This window comes from Emydura macquarii, unplaced genomic scaffold, assembly GCF_026122565.2.
Source record: "Emydura macquarii macquarii isolate MOO-44397 ecotype Brisbane River unplaced genomic scaffold, CSIRO-AGI_Emac_v2 contig_1229, whole genome shotgun sequence".
NCBI lineage: Eukaryota > Metazoa > Chordata > Testudines > Chelidae > Emydura > Emydura macquarii.
In genome coordinates, this window is record NW_027131366.1 from 209,607 (window position 1) to 233,521 (window position 23,915).

At 42.5% G+C, this 23,915-nt stretch overlaps 1 protein-coding gene across 1 annotated transcript; it reads left to right on the top strand.

The window, feature by feature from the left end:
* The first annotated feature begins 1,824 nt into the window (after positions 1–1,824).
* Positions 1,825–23,619, top strand: DDX24 (DEAD-box helicase 24). Its single transcript, XM_067547035.1, is given in 11 exon segments — positions 1,825–1,931; positions 4,000–4,723; positions 7,547–7,915; positions 9,453–9,606; positions 11,044–11,559; positions 13,204–13,279; positions 13,917–14,064; positions 14,067–14,104; positions 17,756–17,885; positions 19,867–20,087; positions 20,089–23,619. Coding segments are annotated over 10 exon segments (2,475 nt in total). The 5' UTR covers positions 1,825–1,931; positions 4,000–4,005; the 3' UTR covers positions 20,194–23,619.
* Positions 23,620–23,915: the final 296 nt, after the last annotated feature.

Consider the following 23,915-nt stretch of genomic DNA (forward strand, 5'->3'; position numbering starts at 1 on the left):
GTCACACTTCTTTACCAAAAATATTTATATTTAAACTGAAAATCTTCTCTGGGTTTTCTTAGATTTGGGTCCAAGGTTTACAATTGGTCCCTCGCTACAAAATACTATCAGCTGTTTTTGAGTTATGATGATGTGGAAACAATACACTTACCCAGTTGCACTAATTTATTGCCACTTTCCTACACCTACATAAGCAATAATTTAAAAAGAGCTAAACTTTAAAGGTGATGTATAAATAATCCTCACCTACATTTATATCCCATCAAGTATGAATAAAATTGATTGGAAATTAACAAAGTTATGAATGAATGGAAACCTCATCCTCAGGAAATCTGAAAGTTCACATAAGTACAGAAGAGATAAGCACACACGTCTGTAATTGTTATAATCCATATGTTTGTTCACTTTACATGGATACGATTTGTAGGCAGCATCTCTGAACCTAAGAAATGATTAAATCGGGTAGGAAACAGACTTTGCTACCAATATACATAGCCTGTAAACTGATCTGTCCTACAGTCATCACCAGAGAGTTTCTCCTGCCTACACATTCATTCATCAGAATTCATAAGACTATCCATAACATCATCTACTGACAATATAATATTTTTCACCTTGGCAGCTAGCAAAGTAGGCAACTTGAACCCTTCTTCTCTGCCACTTCTCCAGGCCCCTTATTCTACTCTTATCCACAACAGTATTTCTTTATTGTTGGCATCATTAGATCACTCAGTCAGCTCAAATTCAGGCTTTGCACAAGCCCTTCACTGCTCAGGGCAAAGCATTATTTGGTCCAAGCCTCCCAACTGAGCTGGTCATAGCTGACTAAGGGGTTTAGTCACAAAATCTCCCCTGAAGTTAATGGGAGCTGTGTAGCTTCATTCCTGGTGGGCTTTGAGAATCTCAGCCACAGCTCTCTGTCTGTGATATCTTTGGAATAAAGCACAGCTTGAATGTTGGGAACCCAGCTTTCTCCAGGACCCCGCTGCAACTTGTCTGTTCCTAACCCCAAGACACACACCATGGCCATGCCATGCCCAGCTCTCTCCTGACACTAACGCCTATCAAATGTCCAACAACACCTACCTGGATAAAACCAGGCAATCACTACTCTTTCGAATGAATTCACAGAGAAAAGTGATAAAAGACAAAAACACAGGCTAACACTTTTCACAAAGCAATCACTCTACAGCTCACCTCTCAGTCCTCGGCCTCAAAGGAAAGCTGCCCAACACTTCCAAAAGGCAAACCTGGGATCTTAAATTCATAACTCGGCTGGCCACGATAAATCACAACCTTAAAGAGGAGATTGGTTTCATGGCTCGGTACCACAGTTTGTGACACACCCCCTGCCTGCAAACCATTAATGGCTCACTTCAAACCCTTTCTACAGAACAAACTAACCCGCATCCCACCACCCACTCCACTTCCAGGGGCCTCCAACACCTAACTTACACCTTATGCGTCACAACCTGCCCCATCAGCTCGGGTCAGACACGCCCACGCCCACTTTCTACAGCCCTGAAGAGCTCTGGGCAGCGGGAAAGCCTGTATCTGCCACTGACAGCAACTGGTCCAGTAAAGGTATCACCTCACCCATCTTGTCTCTCCCCTGGCCCAGCTCCCCTCCTCGCCTAGGCCTGGGCCAAACACACACCACACCACACCACACCCCCACGACGAGCCTGCGCACAGGCCCAGCCCAGCTGAGCTCCCCCGACCTGCAGCGCGGCAGCCGCTGAGCCCAGACTCGTCGAGGCTGCTAATAAAGTTTCCCTTGTTTGAATTGAAAGCTGCCGGGGCGGGCGCTGGGCAGTGATGTCACGGCTGCCATGGCCGCGCCCGGCCGCCACGTGATAGACTAGCCTCGCCTCGCCCCCTCGGCCCGGGCAGGGCAGGCCTGGCCACGCGGCGCCGAGCAGCTGCCACCGGTAAGGGCTACGCCGTGCGGTGGTGTGCGTCGCTGGAGCGAACTCAGGGTGTGACGGACGGCGGCGGCGGTTCCTTCGGCGGTCCGGGGGCTGGCTGGGAGAAGAGGGCAGGCCCAGGAGCGAGCCGGGCGTGAGGGTGTCAGGCCTGGCGGGGAGAGCGGGGCGGAGGACGGCGGGGCCCGACTCCCGAGTGGGAAGGTTGGAGAGGGCAGCCCGCCTCTCCTCCCGGCTGGCCTGCGCCAGGGGTCCCCGCGGCTGCCCAGGCCGGGCCCCCGCCTCCCTGACTGCCTGCGGCGCGAGAAGTCTGTTCGCACTACAGCTGGCGCCGCCGCTCGCGCGGCTCTGGGGGAGCTGCCGGCCTTCCCCTTCTCGGCCAGCTCAGTCTGGTCTGGGTCCGGTCCGGTCCGGTCCCGTGGGCTCAGCCCCCATGGCAGAGCGGGGAGGAGTCGGACCCATCGCTCGCTTCGCCGGGTCACTGGGCGCGGAGCTGCTTGTGATCGGCCTCCAGCGCCCCTGAGAAGCGACTTCTCCTCCCCGGCTGCAGATCAGCGAGTGGAAGCGGTGCCTGGGGCGGGCACGTGTTAGCAGCGAGCAGTCCTGGCTTGGTTTTAGAAGGGCTGTATATCGGTTTAGGAGTTGATACGGTTAAAAGGGTACAGCCCCATCGTGTGAACACCTTTATACAGGGGAATCGTAGGGCTGCTGTCTCCAATACTTCCCGGTGCTTCCTTCCATCTGCCAGCTTCACAAATCTTTATGCCAGTTCTATCCCCTAAACAAAAGCATTACCCAGTGACTTCTCACATTCCAAAGTCCTTCTTCATTACCTCAGTGATCTAACCCACGTACAGTATAGTTGCACTTAGCATTTAACTTGTACACACTTTGTAAAAATAGAATTAATGGTACAGTAGTTGCCCTCCAGGACAAGATGTTTAGGGTCAAACTTCCAAAACTAGCAATAAAACTTAAGCACATTCACAAGGGGAAACTGCTTACGTAAGTGCTTATTGGGGAGTTGGAAGGGGGTGTGCATGCGCGCACAAACTTAACAGGCAGAATGTAAGAGCCGAGTTCTGGCATTTAGAGGCAAAATCCTGGACCCAGCTTACCGTATGAGTAAATGGAATGTGGACAGGGTAATTTGTGAGGTTTGGAGAATTATGCAGCTCCCATTTCCATAAGTGTAGATCCACAAGCCTTGCACTCCAAATACCTCCATCCCATCTTGCTAGCAGAAAGGGAGTGCCTCAGAGGAACCCACTCCATGGTATGTAGGTGGTGCTCACTTCCCACCTTGCATGAGTTCCTTGTATTATGTGCCTCTTCTCTTCCCCTCCCCGCGCCCCTCCTCCCCAATCTTCCTGAATCCTGCCCCTCACCCTCCATGCACAGATTTTGCTTCATTCATTATCTTCTGCAGCTGCCAAAGTGAGGGGTACAGGATTCTCTAATGTTGAGCACAGTGTCATGCCCATTATGTTGTTTTAGTGAGATAAATCACTTTATCTCAAGGGGACATAAATTCAAATAGTTAACTTGGTCATACATGAACCTGTCACAAATGAACAGCATTCTGGTTTAAAAAAAAAGAAGACAGCAGTAGAGGAACCCCCAATATCAGGCTGCAGCCTACTTTCCATCTTGTGTGACCTTCAGTAGAGTTTTCAACATTAAATTCTAAAAAGTCAGATGAATAAAAGCACAACAGAAGCTGGTTTGACAGTCTGGCATAAGGGCTTCGATACAGCTTCTGTCTCTCTTTTAAACATGTTATTTCAAATGCAGTTTAGGGTAATTAAAATTCATTTGTCAAATGGCATGCATGAGGTTAGCATTACAAGTGTTTTTAAGAGTACAGAAACAAGATAGAGGGCCCTGTCCAGCACCATGAAAGTCAGTGGATAAGGCGAATAGGCTAGAATCCAGAGACAAACTGTGTTTAGATGTAACAGTTGTAGGCTATCAGATTTACACAAATGCACTCCAGTGTTTATGGGTATGTTTAACTTGAATGTCACTGTTTTGTTCTGCTGGTTTACAATGGTTTATTTCCCAATTTTTTTAGGTAATAATGAAGACAAAAAAAGGAAATAAGATTAAGACTTCCTTTAAATTGAAACAAAAGGGTATCAAAGTAGTAGGAAAATGGAAACCCATAGAAATCGACCCAAATCTGTTTGCTGATGAGCAGCTTGGAGATTTAGTGTGTTTTGAGGAGCTTACAGATTATAAATTGGTGAATTCCTCCAAAGTTGGAAAAGAAATAGGAAAGAAGAGAAAATCTGATAGTGTTTCTGAAGAGGAGGAAGATTCTACTGTCCAGAAAAAAAAGAGAAAGAAAGACAAAGAGCTGGGAACCAGAGCAAGTAAAAATAATCATCTTAAAGTGGAGCAAGATGAAATGGTAATTGATCAAGAGGACAAGCCTAAAGACACCATCAAGTTGATTGGTTATGACAAAGATGAATGTGAATCAGGAGACACCATAATCACAGAAAAGAATTTAAAGAAAAAGAAAAAAAAGAAAGTGAAAAAGAAAACATCTCAACTTCAGAAAGCTCCCCTACCAGAAAAGTCTTCTAAAAAGGTTAAAAATTGGACGACAGACGCTCTCTCTGCCTCATCTCACCAAAAAGCTGATGTGTGCGCGTGGAAAGACCTCTTTGTTCCTATGCCAGTTCTGCAGGCCTTGAGCTATCTAGGATTTAGTGCTCCAACTCCCATTCAAGCGTTAACTCTGCCTTCTGCCATCAGAGATAACATGGATGTTCTTGGTGCTGCAGAAACAGGTAAAAATCCATGCCGTTAGCACACTAAATTCTCCCTTTCAAAAATAGTGTATTGTCATAATTGCAGTAATAGTGAGAAGAGCAGATAAGCTTCAGCACATCCAATGAACCAGTTTGGATGTGTTTTCCTCATCATAACTATTCATAGTAAAGAAGAAACGTAGTGCATGTGTGTCACATACTTAAGGTTAAGATTTTATCATGGGTATTTTTAGTAAATGTCACATACAAGTCACAGGCAATAAGATGCCGCAAATAAGACAGATAGATCCTATCTGTGACTTTTATTAAAAATACCTGAGGGAAGTGAGGGTGGACTAACTATCTGAACTGGGGACTGACTGCCAGCCCATGCTCCTGCAGTGGGGACAGGCATGGGCTGAAGCCAAAGATGTGATGGAGGTCAGTTAAAGTCACAGAATCCGTGACCTCCGTGACAAAATCGTATCTTTACACGTCCTATAATGTTCACACGTACAATGTGTAAAGCTTTAAATGCTCCACTTACTTCTTCCCCATCCACACTTATCAACAAGTCTTATTTTGAATTACTTTTAAAGAGTAAGCTCTCATTACACACCCATACAATCCCATTGAAACCATTGGGGTTGCACAAGTGTAAATGTGGGCAGAATGTGTCCCTGAAACAGTGTCTTTGCCACAGCAGACCAGCCAATAGTACTTCCAGTCTGGTATCCCATTCCAGTGTTGACCTGTGTATATTGGTGCATATTCTAATGGGTCTGGCATATTGTGCATGGCATAGGAATTTGCTCTGAAGCATCCAATATGCTAAGGTTGGGCCTGAGGGAAGAAAGGGACTAATGAGACACTGATCTGTTTACCTTACTAGCAGCATCATAAAGGGAACTAGTAGGGATTGGATAGCCAAGTGTATCCACAAGGAGGAGTTCTGGGGAACTCAAGTGACCCGTTTTTCCTGGTTGTAGACATTTTTACAGTGAAACCAGAACAGCATTTCTTAGCATCGCTTATTGCTAAAAAGTAAAATTCTTGAAGAGTAAAGTAGTTTTGTAGAGGAAATATTATTTATTTATTTATTTTTTGTCGAAGGAATCAAATTATATTTGGTCATTTTTAAATTATTTAAAAGAACTCCCATTAAATTGAGGCCTAGGATCTGTTGAATCCTGAGGTTCATTTGTCTGCCTGTTGGCCCACTATTCTAAAGGTCACAGGGTGCTTTAATTTGTGAAAGAATCTAGTGTTTATGAAATAAAATAGTGCTGATTTGAACTAGTGATAATGTAAAGCTGTCTTCTGCAGATAGCTCTGCCTGTCCACTTAAGTCAATGCCAGAAATGTCCCTGCTTTTCCAATTCTGGGTTTCTCTGAAAAAAAGAGACTGACAATTGTGTTGAATTGTGCCAAACTGGAGTATTCTGTGATATGGGTTAATGTTGCCCTAGAAATTAGGATGAGAACTCTAGAGTACCACTCACCATTAGTAACCAACAACAGGAATACGATAGTAACTCACTAGTCCCTAGGATATTTCCTTAGGAGAAAAGCGAAATTGACAGAGCTAACTAAATTTTACTTTTCTACTAGCAGACAGTGCAGAGAGAACAATGAAGAAGGGGAGATGAATCACAAAAAGGTGTGTGAGAGAGAGACTGGTCACACACAGCAGGGAAGGGAAAGGGGTAAACAAGGCATTGACTAGATAATTTATATTAATTGAGTCTAGGTGAACAGGTTTGTTTAACCTCTTGTTCCCCAAAGAGTTTGTTTATTGGCCAAAGCAACCCCTAGATGACCATTACATATCATTAAGGCAGGGACCCCCAAACTAAAGCCTGTGAGCCGCATCTGGCCCACCAACACATTTTGAACGGCCCGCTGAGTCCCATGGTATTACAATTATGTGCGGCCCTTCATAACATAAGGCAGGGGTCGGCAACCTTTCACAAGTGGTGTGCCAACAAGTCTTCATTCCCCCTTCCCAGCCCTGCCCCTCTCCCACGTGACACGGGCCCAACGCCCTTGCCAGGAGCTGTTCCCGGTCCCAAGCAGCCCCGCACAGCAGCCACTCCCCCCTCTCAGCTCCACCTCTTCCCCCCGCCCCTCTCCCATGTGACACGGGCCTAGCCCCCTGGCCAGAACGAGCCACCCTGGCCCACCATAAGAGCAAGACTTAGTGATGTTGCCCTGGCAACTGAAAGTTTGGGGACCCCTGCATTAAGTTTACTGCCCTAGGCCCTACATAAATCTACAGTGGACTCCTGAAATTATATTTATTGGAGCATTTTTCCATCTTTTCCCCCTTAGTTCATGCTCTGTGTTAAGTCAACTGATTGGTCTTTTTATTACAAATTGTGAAATAATTGTTACACTGAGCTCCTCAGATAATAAGCAGAATCATGTAATGGAAAAAATAGAAGTGAATCCTTCAAATAGCTTTCAGTATGTCCTTGGCCTCTTTTGGTATTCCTTTATTTGGAGAACATTGATCAGAGCTGTCAATTAGGGCATGGTATTCTCCTTTAGGATATATGGTTCTTTAAAAAGACCTTGGCTGCTATTGCAACTTTGTAAAATTACTTTCCTAGCAAATGTACATTCTGCCTGCCCATCTGGGGCTTGGAAAAATACCTGTTCCACTCAAAGTATGTACTTGAGGTCATTATTATAGGACTTTAAAGCAAGGTGCTGGGCTTTGGTTTCTAGTTTCAGAGAATCAAGAATGTGATACCATAGAAATAAATAAGAGTAATTTTTTATTTGCTTTAGTAACTGCAGTTGGCTGCAAACAAACAGTTGTAATGCTTGTGTTTCTTTGTTATTGTTTGGTGTTTTTAGGAAGTGGGAAAACACTCGCATTTGCAATTCCAATGATCCACTCTGTGCTACAGTGGCAAGAATCAAAAAGCAGAAGTGACAATGCCTCTGAAGAGCCTCTATGTGATGATGAAAACAAGACAGGATGGGAAAATGATAATGGAACAAACCCTAAACAGAATGAAGATAGTGGGGGTGATGAAGATGTAGATGAATCTTGTACATTAGGTTGCGTGAAAGTGCTGGAAAATGTAGAATTTGATTTTGATGCCAACAAACATGCTGCTGACCTGGATAAAAACCGGCCTCTTTTAGGGCTGGTCCTGACTCCCACAAGGGAACTAGCTGTACAAGTAAAACATCATATTGATGCTGTGGCCAAATTTACAGGTAAGAAAGACGGCGTCGAGAGAGCTGGGGTCTGTTTGTGCGTTTGCTACTGACTGTGTGCCTTAGTTTCCTCTTCATAAAATGGAGATACTTCCATTTATCTTGGAAGGGGTATTAGGAAGCTTAATGCATGAATGTTTGAAATGTGCTTTGAGATCCTTGGATGGGAAGCACTGTAGAAGTGCAAAGTTACCATTAATGTGTTGTCTAAAGCTGTGCACTATAACTTCCACCTACAAACGTTTACTATCATTGTTGGCTTAGAAATAGAAAATAGTAGTCACAAGGTCGCAGATACCCAAGTGCCACTTTGATGATATGGGTTAAATATATCAACATGGAAATTACATTGATTTTTGAGACCTGGAGGAACCATTAGAGCTTCTAGTTTGACTCCTGTATTACAGATGCTGTAGATTTTCACCCAGTTACCCTTGTTTTGAGCCTAATAATTTAATTGCCTAACGCACATTATAAACCTCATCTCCTTTACATATTGGGTGCCCATACACCTGTTATGCGAATGCATTTGAGGTAAGACAGGAAGAATCAAGTAGTAAAAATTACCTCTCCTTCCAGACAATAATTATGTATTCATTATAGTAATGCTGCTATTCTTCAGAAATACATGCAGCATGGAGTGTTTCTTTAAAACATATTCCTTTGGCCTCTATGCCTCTTGCTGTGTAGCTGAAAGGAAGGCTAATTTTAACATCTTAAAACACCTTAAAACATCGATTTGTAGAAGTAAAGTTCTGTTAAGAGCTAATGCAGCTTTGTGCCAAAGTGAGGGACTGTTGTGATATATTCAGAGCAGACTGTGGGGCTTTTTACCAGCCACCATGTGCTGCTGCAGCAGCATTTAGAGGCAGGAAGAAAAATCCCTCCCAGTGTTCTTCTCTGTTGCCCTAAACTGATTTTGAGCAAATCTTTACATGCAAACTTAGTCTGGCCACTTAGCTGACAACAGCTTCCACTGGTTGGCTGTGCCTCTAAAATGGGCAGTTCATAATCCAGGTGCAAGACACACCTTCCTCAATCTCATTCATTTTTTGTGTAGACCTCCCGACAGTGTAAGGTACTACTTCCCCATTAGGCACATTAACATATCTAATTCTGAGTGGAAGAACATCAAAGCTTAGACCCTGAAGAAGTGTGGTGGGTTGCCTTCCCATGTGGGCATTCAAAACCTGAAGAAAACATGCATTAACTATCTAATATGTAAATAATTATTCCTGCTGTTTGAAGGCAAGTGCAATGCAAGCGTATCATTTTACTTTTGGCCTCTTTCTATAACTAGCATTTCACTATAATGCTGACCATATGCTTAACGCTGTACAGAAAAAAGGAGGAGACAGTACCTGGCCAAATGAACTTAGTTTAGATAAAGACTTTTTAAATGATTTCTCAAAGCTGCAGAATAGTATGGAATATGTCCATTTTTCTTCCTAAAGCGTGGAGAATATTTTTCACTGGGAAGTAACTAAAGTAAACTAACCTTCATGGTCTTTACACCATGTGACCTTGTGTGTTCTAGGCATTACAACTGCAATTCTAGTCGGTGGAATGGCTGCTCAGAAACAGGAACGAGTATTGAATCAGAAGCCGGAAATTGTAATCGCAACCCCAGGTCGTCTATGGGAGCTAATTAAAGAGAAACACCCACATCTCTCAAGTCTTCGGCAGCTCAGGTAAAGGTGGCTTTTAGTCTAACTTACTCAGAATTAATATTTTTGGGAACACCTATCCAGTATCACTGAACATGCTTATTTACTTACTGATTAATTTTGACTGAGCAGAAGCACTTATGTCTTCGCTAGAAGATCTCATTAAAGTTCATATTCATTACATTGAGAATAGGGGATGTCAACTGCATTACCAAAAAGCTAATTGTTGTCTTTGAACCTTGATCTTTCAGAGAGGAACAGAGATGGCTGATGTAATACCCATGCATGCCTAACCTCTTGTGTGTTTTACATGGGGAACCTTCTGTGACCTGTCTGTACCTAGGGTAGCTCCTGAAAATTCCAAGGTCAGGGCAGGCTGCAAAAGGAGAGTAGATTCTCCCAGAACTGGTGGGTAATACTGAAGTTAGATTCCCCGACCAGTCACAAACAATGCTTCTGATCTCCCACAGTGGTTATCAAGAAGCTACAATAAGAAATACACAGCCTCATTTACTGCATTTCAGTCTCTGGCTCCCTATCAGCAACTGGGTCCAGTAAAGAGAAGTTATTTGAACTCTCTTCCCTTTACCAAAATGTTCTGATCCCCCAAGGGTCAGCCACATTTGGGTAAGATCCAAACTTATCAGGCAAATACCATGCTGCCAGCCAATCCTTCAACTGAAACTAAAGGTTTATTATTAAAGAAAAAATGAGAGATGTTAAATGATCAGAGCAATCAGATACAGACAAATGACTTTAAAGTCCATATATATCAGATTCTCAGCAGAATTGTGGAGTCTGCAGGCTTATACAGTTCCTCTGGTGTATATCCAGTACCCAGACGGGTCTTTGTCCTTTGTTTCACTGCTTCAGTTGTAGATGTGTTGATCCAGAGGTAGGAAGCAGGAATGAAGACAAGATAGAAATGGTGTAGCTGTATTTTTTATAGTTTCTGCTATGAGGCTTGTACTTTTTTTGTCCCAAACACAGCCACACCACACATGCCATGGAAAAGCCTCAGTGTCCCCTGTCCGTAGGCATGTTCCTACACATCCTGGTGACTCATAAGATGTAGCCCTTGGGTTCTTTCACTGGATTCATTTGTACATTTGTGTTCCCTTGATGGGCCATTAACCACGCTTAATGCTGTTGCAATCCAGTCTGGGGGTGTCACCCAGAAACACCGCACAAGTTTGAAATACCAGTATATCGTACATATTTAGAACTCATAAAAGTCACTCCCACCCCCAATCTTAGTGAATTATAACCTTTCGAAAGGTACCTGACATAGCATATCTTGTGTGATTCATTGTAATTTTGCAATATATCAATATTGTAAATGATCACTTATATTCCAGACTCCTGTGTTTAGCAATAAAGAAATCTGATACATTTCAAAAGAACCTATTTATCTAAAGTCACCACTGTGCTTCTATACTGTATCCATCTTTTGTCCCATAGGTGCCTTGTGATCGATGAAGCGGACCGAATGGTTGAAAGAGGACATTTCTTAGAACTCTCTCTCTTGTTGGAAATGTTAAATGAGTCACAGTACAATCCTCACCGTCAGACTTTTGTGTTCTCTGCCACGCTGACTTTAGTCCATCAGGCTCCCACAAGAGTTTTACAAAAGAAATATGCTAAAAAAATAGACCAAAAGACCAAACTGGAAATGCTAATGGAAAAAGTGGGGATAAGGGGAAAACCAAAAGTGATAGACTTAACAAGAAAAGAGGCCACAGTAGAGACTCTGACTGAAACCAGGATCCACTGTGATACAGATGAGAAAGACTATTACCTCTATTATTTTCTGCTTCAGTACCCGGGAAGAACCATGGTCTTTGCAAACAGTATAGACTGCATAAAACGCCTTAGTGCGCTCCTCACAATCCTAGATTGTAACCCCCTGCCTCTGCATGCAAACATGCACCAGAAGCAAAGGTTAAAAAATCTGGAAAGGTTTGCTGAGCGAGAGAAGTAAGTTGTTTGTTCTGTTGTGGGAAAACTGTCTGAAAAGGAAAAATGATTGACTACGGGAGGAGCGTGTGGGGAGATGACTAATAGTTCAAGGAATTGGCTATAAGACACAGTTCTTGAGGACTTCTAGGTCACTGGTTCAAATCTAATTCAGGCTGGTAATGACTGAAAATTGTTACCGGCTGCTGGCTGTTCAGTTGCCTTTGTGATAGGAGTTGTTGGTCTCAGTTCATCTCATAGTGAATAAGGGTCCATAACAAAAAGCCTGCATAGCTGGAATTCATTGGCACTGTGGTTGAGAGACTGTGGCAGAGAAGCTAAAGACTAGCACACATGAAGACATTGAGTAAGTGTTGAGGCAAGAGTTGTGTGGGGAAACTCCCATTGCTTACCCAAGCTGACTTGTTCTGTGCACAAGTTGATGGCTTGTGTCTCCAGGGTTTGAAACTGAGCACCTTCTACTAGCACAAAAGTCACATTCTTGTGCGTGCATTTTCACTGATACTTTTGATAGAACATCCCTTCTGCAGAACATCCTGTTGGCAGCCTTTGTCTGTGATAGGCCAAGCAGAGAAGTTTCATAGATAGTTAAAGACAGAAGGGACCGTTAGATCATCTGGTTTGATCTGTATAACACTGGCCAAGGAATTTCACTCAGCTAACCTTGTATTGAGCCCTATAACTATAAGCTATGCAATGCATGGTCATAAAACAGAGCTGTTAAAATCTTAGCAGGTTCCTACTGAGAATGCATGTAAGTGATTTTTCAACTGCTTGCAGTGTTTTAAAAAAAAAATCTCACCTAACCTTACCGAGGCCCTAGCCCTTATGGATTATTTACATACAAAATAGCTTGCTTAAAAATGCATCTGTTTGATCTATTTCATGCATCTATTTGCATGAAAACATATAGGGATCAGAGTACAAAATATTGTATTCCCCCCCATAGTTCAGGACTGGCTACATGCAATTTCCTCTAATGTAATTCAGAATAAAAAGTTTCAGTCCAGAAAAAATTATGTTCAGAAAAGTCTGCGTGTTTGAACACAGATGTCTAGAATGGGAACAGCTTTGCAACTTGCATTGCAATGTTCACAACCAGCAAAAAAGGTGTCATGGCCATATCATGTACTTTTTCAAAATAGGTATTAGTAGAAAAATCAGATTGAGACATTTAAACCTAGACTGAACAAAGTGCTGCCAAACGATTTTTAGAGGGAGCAAACTTGCACTGCCAGAAAGTTGGATTATATGATAAAACAGGTCTTTTCACACTGACTTCTGTGAAATGGGGAGAGAAAAAAAAACAATAAGGCATGATCTTGCTAGGATTGAAGTTAATGACAGCTTTACCATTGACCTCATTGGGAGCAGGATCTAGCCCACAGTCAGTAACAATTACATTATTTCTTTTCCTTTCAATATTTCACATTTCAGGATTGCCCTAAATCAAATGTTTAGGTGTCAATTCTTGACTTCCAAATAGATTTCATATTCCGAGCAGATGTTATAAAACGAGTGTGTTCTTTAAATTATTTTGGCAAAATTCTGGGTCGGTCACACACTGCATATTCATTGGCATCTGGTTTACATTGCAGCTTTATGTTTAATGAATAGCCTGTATCCCCACTTTCTCTATTTCAGCTGTGTACTTTTGACAACAGATGTTGCAGCTCGTGGTCTGGATATTCCTAACGTGCAGCATGTCATCCATTACCAGGTTATAAAAATCTTTTGATGCTTCTATTGTTTACTTTTGAATCAAGGTATCATTGATCCAAAACCTGACTACAATATAAACTAGGTTCTCAGTCCCTAGTTAAGAAGTATAGAAATTAAGCCTCAAGCATTTAATGCTTCTATAGCCCTTTGCATCTAAGGATCTCAAAGTGCTTTACAAAGATAAATTATACCCATTTCTAGAGTGACTATCACTAGTGGCTGGGTGCACTTTACAGACAGTTGTGTGTTACCTGTATGGCTATGGCTTGCCATCTACACTCTGAATTTAGGCCTCAGGGTCCCACTCTCGAGGACTCACCTCATAACCTGCCTGAAGTTGGGTATCTATTTTCCTTGCTTTATGCATAGAGAAATGGAGGCTCAGGGAGTGGGAGTGACTCAGCAGTAATCGTGCAAGCAGTCAGTGGCAGAGCTGGGACTAGAATGTGTCCCCAGAATTCCACCCCGTGCCTTAATCACTTCCTCTCTGTTATCAGCAAAGAAGTTCATGTTATGAAAGCAATTTAGCAGACATCTGCTTGTCACCTCTTGGTCCAAGCATTGCCAGCATTTCCTTATCTTTCATATACACTGCTTTGATTTATGGGAGCTCTTTAACTATAGAATTTTTGCAGGTTCCACGCACTTCTGAGATTTATGTGCACAGAAGCGGCAGAACAGCCCGAGCTGCCAACGAAGGCCTTAGCTTGCTGTTGATTGGCCCGGATGATATGATAAATTTTAGGAAGATTTATAAGACATTGGAGAAGAATGAAGAGCTTCCATTTTCCCAGTTGAAACAAAATGCATGTTTGTTATTAAGGTAAAAATACTTTTGCAACACAAGTGATTGCTTGAGTATCATGTTTAATGAAACACCCTTCACATTTCATTAAGATTTCCGAATGTCTGAGCTTCAAAAGGTGAGTTGAAAACAAAGTCAACTTGCATCTTCAATAGCAATGTGCTGAATGCCCCGATTAGTTCTACTAAGGAAGGCATTCAACACAGTCTGTTTTTTTAAATGTCCCTTGTTTAATAATTCTTTGTATAATTTCTCATATATAGATCCTAAAATGCTTTACAAAGGTTAGCAAGTAGCATTATCCCTCTTTTATGGATGGGGAAACAGACACCAAGTGATTTATTCAAAATCCCACAGTGAGTTAGTAGCAGAATATGGAATGGAATTTGGGTTTCCTGTATCCCAGGACTGTGGTCAATCTGGTAGACCACATCTATCCCTTTAAGGTCCCACAACATCCAGCCTTTCCATAGCTGAGGTCATCCTCTGCTGTGATATCCCAGTATAGACCAGGCTGGCAAATGTCTCAACTACTGAATCCTGCTAAAGCCATTTTTGAGCAATTGTTTGTTACACAGAACTTCTCATTATTCAGTATCTTGAGGAGTGAAATAATACGGGTACATCTACACTGACGACAGCAAAGTTGCCGCCGTCAGATCGACTTATCTGGATCGATTGAGCGGTCAGTGAAGACCCACTCACTCGATCCAGAAGTTGACGCTGTTAATCCACCCTCTCAAGTGGCGTAGTGTTGCGTCGATGGGAACATGGTTCCCATCAACGCAGTGCAGTGAAGGTGGCATGCAGAAGAGAAGCACAGCAGTCGACGGGAGTTACACAAGCTACTCTGCATAGCTTGCGTAACTCCCGTCAAATTGCTGGGTAAGTGTAGACCAAGCCTACATAATGGCAAAGTTTTGCAAAACAATTTAAAAAAAAAAAAGTCTTTTTCCACACCACCTATCCCTAAGGATGGATGGCTTCATACTCCAGCAGAATTCTCCAGTAGCTGTGATAGCACAAGAATAATCCTTGTATTTCACACTGGAGTGACAGCTGGCTGGCAATGGATGGGCTGGACATGGTACAGCCCAAAAGAATGGGGGGGAAGGGAAGAAAAAGCAGCAAGTTTTCAGTTAATGCCCCTCTTATCCTGGTATCTGGACTGGCATATGCACTGAATGGGCTATAGACAGACATACGGGCAGTCCAACGGCTACTTTAGTACTGCTCTCATGGGAGATCGAGAAACTACCATACATTGCCAGGCTACCTGGCATTGACATCAGAACAGATGCAGTCTTTTTAAGAGAGGAAGGAGAAAGCAGAATTGTTTCTACAGGCTTTATTTTCTCCTTAAAAAAATGTCCAGGAAATGTCCTTCTCTCAAAAGCTGACTCAGGTTACTAGTGAAGCAAAGCCACTCTTGTCTTGAGTTTTTCTTAGTGTGGCTTCTGAAATGAGTTTGCTTCTGCTTTTCTTTCCAGCATAACACTTAGTGCTTATATAGTACTTCATAAACTGTAACCTACAGACTGCTGGGTGGGTAGGTAGGTAGATCCACCATCTATCTCCTCCACTTTTCCTCCTCTTTCCTTATGTAGAATATTTTTATTCACAAGTCCCAGTATAGCGTGTGCTATATTTCAAGCAATCATGGCCTCATCTATTGTGCCCTTTTCTTGAAAGAAAAATTGATCTCCTCTGTAGCTTGCTGCTTAATATTAATTAAAGCGGTTGGTAAATGTGGGGTTTTATGTTATGAGGTGAAAGCCTTTGATGCTGGTTAGCAAAATGGGTGTTTAAATGCTTGTTTAAAATCCTGGAAGTGGAGGCCTGCAGGATGGCTGTGTTTGGGAGATTTGCTCACCCCATATTAAATGTTAGCATCTGAACTGGATTATTGGAGAACTAAAACCCTTTAAGGCTAGGGCACCTCTAACAAGAAATTAGCACAGCTAGGTGGTTGTCAGTTTTTTTGCCCTGTGATGGAGATGATTTGGCACTAACCTACTGAGTTACAAAGAGCCAGATAAAGACAATACACATGCCTAAAACCAACCACAAAATGAGGGGGCTGTGGGGACCTCTTTCACTTAAGAACATCAGCAAGGGTCCTTCCTTCCCTGGAGGGGTAGGGGTGGAAGCAGGATTGGCCAGGGTTTATCTGCATGGTGGAGTGGGCTGGACCCTTTGCACTCTTTCCCTCCTGCCACACACACACGTTCCTCTGGTGGAATGGTGTTGGCCAGGGCCCCTCAGAGAAGTGAGTCTCAGCGTTAACACCAAACAGAGGTGCATGGAACTGTTCAGACCTCTCACCGTTATTTTTCAGGCTGTCAGCAGACTCAGGCAGATGCCCCTTTATTTGTTGTGCTTGGTTCATGCTTTCAAGTTTTTCTTTGCAACCACAATGGATATAAATTTACTTATTTTTCTGATGAAACTGAGATTTTTCCACAGCCACTTGATTCCACAAGCCAGGGTCCTAGACAAGGACCTATAGTGCCTATGACCCTGGTGACAGATAAAGCTATTCAAGCTGAGACTGCTAGTGTTGGTTCTCATTAGCTGTCCCAGTGGTATCATCCACCTCTGACTTGGGATGGCTTCCCTTGAATTTATCTTATCTACAGGGGTGTCATAATAGCCTAGTGGATAGGACACTGAACTGGAGACCAGGTTCAATTCTCAGATTGGTTACTGGCCTGCTGGATGACCTTGGGCATGTCCCTTACTGCCCTATGCCTCAGTTTCCCCATCAGTAAAATGGGGATAATGAAACTGACCTCCTTTGAAAAAGCATTGGGATCTAAAGATTTAAAAAAAAAAAAAGCTAGGTACTCTCTGAACTTTGTAAACAATCCTAAACCTCTCAGCACAGCAGTGACCTGAAAGGAATATATAATAGGATCCTGACAAACCACTAATGGTGGAGGGACAAGTAGAGGACTCAAGAAGTTATATGGAAATGATAAACCTATTTAAAGGTTCCTTTAATGAGCTGAGGACAAATGGGTGATTGCAGTTAATGACTTCAAGCTTAATTTTGCCTCTCTGATTTCATAAGTGTCCTGGCCACTGATCGTGCAGCTGTGCTATTTGATGCTGTGATACTGTAGCATCTTGCTATGCATTTCAGTTGAAGTAGTTCAGTCAGGGTGTCTTGAATACAGTCTTTTGTGCAATCACTGTTGTCTGCAAGGTGGGGTGTCTTGTTCTGTAAAATTTTATTCAATAACTATGCTGAATTTCCATCTATTTTGAGTTTAAGTTAATTGTACTATGTAATACCAGCTATAGGAATTAATGGCAAATGGACTTTTGATTTGTTCTTAACTTCTCTAGAGTGTCCATATGTTCATGGCCCCAGAACTTCTTAAGATAGAGTAAGAGTTAGCGTTCATTTGTGTTACTTGAGAGTTGATTATTATTTGTTACCATAGTGCCTAGGAGTCTCAGCTAAACGTTGTACAAACCTTGTCTGTGTGACAGTAAATCACTTGTTAGAGATAAAGCCTATTTCATGTATTTCTCTGCTTGTTTTTGTCCTTGCCTTTGGCAGACGAGCACCCTAACTGTGTTCCAGGGCATACTATGGAGTGCAGATTCTACAGCCATCCCACATTGCTTGCTGCTTGACGTGCTCTTGTGCTTTTGTTGCAGGAACGGGTGAATTTAGCAAGGCGGATTGAGAAGGTTGAATATTACAACAGTCAGGCAAAACAGCACAACGCTTGGTTCCAACAAGCTGCGGAGGCTCTTGAAATTGATCTTGATGATGATGTCCTTATAGGCAAGTAGAACTGTTTGCAGCTATGCTTGGCTCACCTCTCCTGCCCCTGGTGCAACTTTGTGTTTAGCACAGGTCCAACTATACAAGAAGAAAGATCTCAACCTTGAGGGAGGTGGCAGGGAGAGTGTGGGTTGACACCACTTAGCACTGTATTAACACTAATCCTCACAGCCCCTCTGTAAAGTGCCTTGATTGGGCTAATGACTATTTCATAGATGGAGAAGCTGAGGTAGAAATGTGACACTTCTGACACATTACTGACATGGTGTGGAATAAGAACTCAGGGGCTCCTCCTAGCCTAATCAACATGCTGTCCAAGCAGGTTATGCAAGAGTTTCATCTGTTCTATGACAGTCTGATGGCTTCTGTGACCCTCCACCCCCCTCTAACTATAGAATCTATTTCCTGCTCCCTTCTGTAATCATGCAGCAGACAACTCTCCCTGTGTGTTGTAAACGAGCACACACAAGCATCTGCATGTCTTGTGGATGAAGTGAGCTGGGCCAAAGGCAGAATGCTTAGTCAAACTACTAAGAAGTGTAGTTATTTTGCTATAACTAAGCTTAGTTGACAGATTTGTCAACTGTTTTGTGTTTGGTTAGGTTTTTAATAGAAAATAGGGTTTCCACTGAAAAAGATGTCATGGAAAGTGTCTGTTTTCTGTGGAAAGCTTCCACTTTATCAGAAAACCCCAACACAGACAGCTTCATGGTTTTAGTCGAAATCTCTGCAGGAAAAAATTCATTTTCCTACCTGGTCTAGCTATATCCACACAAGTCAGTGCTGCTTTTATCATTAAAAACAAAAACACCTTAAAATTGAAACCTTAAATGGATGTGTCTATTGTTGGATTTAATTTAAAAATCCTCATGTGGTGTTGATTGACTTCTCCCCCATCACTATGAGGCACTGTCAGAGGACTCCTGACAGAATATCTCGGGCTGAACTACATAGCTAGATTCCTTAACTTTGTAGCATGTTCAGATTCATTTAAATTGAGGGTTTTCCCCCTCCTCTAAAGGGTGGATAGACTTGACTATTCCATACCATTGTGAGAGTGATCATTAAGCAGCCCTGTATCCAGCCCATTCTGGATGTCTTCAATCATTAGTGCCCTACTCTTTTGACAATCTGAAAACATTGAAGCTTGAAATAAGTTTCAAAATGCCACATCTACTTTAAGTAGCTCATGACTTTCCAGTTAAGTATTTTGAAATCAGCGTGAATCTTGAAAACCAAGCATTTTCAGTGTGAACATTCACTGATTTTTCATCCAGAGCTTGCACTAGATAAATTAAAACCTTGATACCTCTACTAAAATGAATTGCCATTTGTTCTCTGTAGACTTGATGACTTCCCTGCAGTTTAAATGGAAAGTCCTGTCCGCTAAATTTTACTTCACTGATTCTTTCAAGTTTAGGCTGCTCACTGTATCCTCTATCTAAGGTCCTTAGGTGCATGGGCCCCCATTACTATAGAATTTGAGTGCCTCAGAATTTTTGCCCCCCTCCCGCCCAATCCCTCTGAGGTTGGGAAGCGCTATCGTCCTCATTTTGTACATGGAAATCAAGTGACTTGCCTAAGGTCAAACAGGAAGTTTGTGGCAGAGAAGGACCTCAAGTCCTAGGCTAGCACCTTAACCAGTGGGACCATCCTGCCTCCCATTCCTTATTCTGTTCAGGGTTGGGCAGTCCATTGAAACTTAACCAGAATACTGATTGGGAGTAGAAAATCCAGAAGTCAGTCTTCTCTCCTCAAATTTCATTTGCTCACTGGCACCCAAAATGGCGAGGTGGTGAGATAGTCCCCAAACAGAAATCCCTGGACAGCAGCATGAGAGTGGAGTAGCTATGTTAAGAGCCCTAAGGGAGAAAGATGATTTGGATCTTTGACTGCTATATTTAGAAGTACAAGAGATAGTTTTAACTGTCATGATAAAAGCCCTTATTCTGTGATGTAAATCTTTGGTTTGTCTCCCAAGGAGGACGATCTAATGAGCAAGAAGAGAGTCAGAAGCAAAAGATGCTGAAGGGAATGAAAAAACAGCTGAAACATTTGCTATCACAGCCAGTATTTAAAGTCCTTATGAAGACCAAATATCCAACACAGTCTGGAAAGCTACTACTCCCTCATTCACTGGTGAGCAACTCAGAATCTGCTCTGAGCACTGTATCAAAACAACAAGCAAAGAACAGGAAGAAGAAAAAAATTAATTACAGATGAATTAGATAACTTATGGGTAGGACCATGGATGTGGGAGAAGAAAGGGGCTAGTTTTTCCTTAGAAGTGGATTACATTCATCTGTGACTGCTTATACAGTGACACAGGAGAACAAAATACCTAGTATCAAGTGAATGGAAATTCTAGCTAAACAGCTCTTACCTATTGTTGGTTGTACTAGCACACTGCTGAAAATTGAGCTAAATGACATTGGTAACGTGAGAACTGTAGCTAGTTAATTTGGCTTGAATGTCCATTCTTTTTGATGGATTCTTACTAACATTTTCCTTTTAGTGTTCCAATGAAAGATCAGTTTTGTAAGAAGCTTGAACCAGTGTTTACCTGCCTTATAAACAAAGTTATTGGGCTAAATTCATCCCAGGTGTAACTCCACTGACTTGAGTGTATTTGGACCTTTACATTTTAAAAGAGCAGGGTGAGACCGCAAGGAGGATTCTGGTTGCAGATCTCTACCTTTGCTAAAAGAGACCTACTGTGAAATTCGGCCTTTACAAATGCCAGTGCAGGGAGATTGGAGGAAAATATAGTCATGTTGCCAGTAAGCCAGCAATTCCAGTTAACAGAATAAATCCCAGATTCCCCTCTTCTCTGTGGAGATTTAATTTCTCCATTCTCTGCCCTGGGTGTAATTTCACTAGTCCCTATTGATGTGTTCTGTATAATGTGTAACAGATTTGGAATGTGGAATGGAGTGTGCACTAGAACCAGCCTTGTGAGAATTTTAATACAGACTGTAATCCGGTGCATGTATCAGTAAAACAAACTGCTTTTTAAAAACATTAAGCACACTAGTGGAAATTGTTAATGTTTTAAGATCCCACATCAGAAAGTGAACTTCAATTAAATTACAAAATTCAAGGGCAGCTAACATTAATGCTGAGTTAAGATTGCTTGGTGGTAGTTCTCCCCCTTGCAGAATACCGAGTTGAGCAAAACTCAAGCTTCTGACAACCAGGAAATGCACAATTAAGGTTGCCCAGGCAATTTTGGCTCTGCCCTTTCAGCAGTGTCCCAGTATGCCCCTATTAACACGTTTATTCCGCCAACGCCATGCTTGCTGAAATGTACAAGCTCTTCTCCTTTTACAACCCATTCACTCACCTGCAGGATTTCATCTAATACTACCCAGGACAAAACCAAAAAGACAGTTTAATCCTGCATGAGCAATATAGATTGCTTCAGCCGTGGGATGGTCATATTGTCTCATGTCCTTTGGAGTAAAAGGAGAATGGGTGAGAACCCTGGAGGGTCCAAGTTAGTTGAAGAGATGCATCGTCAAAAACTCACTATTTCTAGCATCTACAAATGAGAAGGAGGTACAAGGGGGAGAGAGCAATTGAAATGCTGAAGAGAAAACCAGATTGCTGTTTGCACCCTTGTCTTATCAGCATCATTCTGATCACATCCTCATCGCGCTAAAAGGAAGAGAGCTGCAGCTTCTGTGCCTCCCTCCAGGGACTTTACAGCAGACAGGCTGTACTTAAAGGAATTCCAGCAGTAAGAATCGAGGGCAGATCCTCGTGCTAGATGTACACACATTGTTCCTCTCAGAAAACCTGAGGTAAACAATTCTGGCAACAAATTATAACTCAGCACTGTGGGGAAGCCCTAGTTAGTTTATGGGGGGGGGGGAAGGGAAGAAGGAAACGTTGCCTCCTCTGCCAATTTTGAAGAGTGAATGAGAGAGAGAGAGAGAGAGAGAGAGAGAGAAACATGGTGTGTGTCAGACACTGGGTGAGCCAACACCACTTCTAACCTTAGCTCTTTGCAGAGCAGCAGCTATCCCTGACGGCAGGATGGGGGACACCCCCCCCCCCCCCCCACCAGGGGTTTGGTTAGGGAATAATTCTATTTGTTTCACTGTCTGTAGACCCCCCTTATTCCCAAGGCATATGCTCTTTAACATCAGTTTTTGTATGGTGTGTGACCTCACATTCCAGCCCTTTGTCACTGGAGGTGCTTTGAGCAGGGATCCTAATTTTCAGTGATTAAAAAACAATTCAACAAAACAGAAAAATCCACATTTTTCCATGATTAAAATAAAATGCTGAACTTTAGTTTCCCTAGCTGCAATATATATAGCTATCAACTGAACATGTTTTAGTGATATAGTTACAATATTTAAACTGACCACTCAGACCCCACCTGTTCTCCTTATTCACATTTGTTATTACCCAACCTGGGTCAGGATCAGATTATTGCAGTTCCATTATGTGTTTTCACAAAATGTAAAAACTAAAGATTCTCTGTAAAAATGCAAATTCCAAGTTTTTCCATGGCAAATAAATTTCTAGGATTCCTGTTTATGAACATCACTGTCTCAAAATAAGTCCAAAAGCCAGTCCCTGTTCAGGAAGTGAATCATTGGGGGTGGGAGAAAGAGGAAGTCTCAGAATCCATGACTCCTGGAGCCACTGACTATGCCACAGAAATGTGAACAGAGACTTAGTCCTTGGTTACCTTCATCGGCTCCCACAGCTCATGCCATATCTGAAGTTGTAGTTTCCAGGGCAACTGAGATGCTACAAACAGGCTAATGCCACCGAGTGAGGAATAAAGCAGCAGATGCAGATCCTGATTTCAATAAAGAATGAAGGGGAAAACCCATAGAAAGCACAGTATAGCCAGTTTGATTTTTCGGTGTGGCTTATGCTCTATTTTGGTACCAGTATAACTACGATGGTTAGCGGTGAGTCTAACACTGTGTTATACCAGAACAAACCCTACTGGGCATGTAGTTATACCAGTATAGTTTACCCCACTTCCTTTATGGGAATAAAGCTATACAGCTGTAAACATCTTTAGACCGGTATAACTATACTGCTAAAGATAAAGTAGTACAACTTTCTAGTGAAGGCAAGGCGAGAATCTTGGTTTTCCCATGTGACGGTTATAGCTTTAAAGCATAAACCAGTCTTAAACCTTTTGGCTGAATATTGAAGTCTGTTGGAAAAGTATTCAGTTTGGTTATCCATGTTAATCGTGGCAGTGTGATTAACTAATAAGGGAAAGAAATGGAGATGCTAACACATGTAAGGAGCTATCTGTGGAGGAAGAGCACGTTCCAGCTGGATGGACTTAAGCCTGACCATAAAGAAGTGCCTTTACAGAGACAATTTGGATCTCTAAGATTTGAACAGCTTTTTTCAGACACCTGTTCACGCATCATATGGAACATGCACATGGGGGGGTTGTTCTTGCAACTGTCAATGAAGAGACAACATGACAGCCTGCAGGCAAAAGCCACATGAGCTATTTTGAGTCCTTGGCTATACGTAAAGACAATCAGACTATAGTAGGGAGTATCCTTTGAAGTCTAGTCACAGAAATTAGAATGGAAGATAACACAGCGCCATTCAGGCCATCCTCCAGCAAGTGCAAGGTTGATCCATACAACATCGTTTCCAGACTAGCTCAATTGATGAGACTTCCATCCGAGGCCAGGGGGAGACTGTCCCTAATTATGAGCTCTCCTATTAGCAGTTTTTTCCTTTCTATGTTTCCATGTGTTTTTATGTCATCCTATTACTCCTAGTTTGAAAGACCATACAGATCAGATTGGAAACAGTCCTCCCCCCGCATCAATACATTTTGAAATTCCATTTTAAAAAAAAATCAGATCTCATATTGTAATACCACCTACCTCTCAGAGGAAAGTTCATTGTACCCCTTTTACAGATGAGGACATTGAGACACACTGACTTGCCAAATTTTACCCAGCATACTAGTGGCAGAGCCAGGATCAGCCCCCAGTTCTAAGGCCCAGTCCAGTTCCATATCCACTAGAA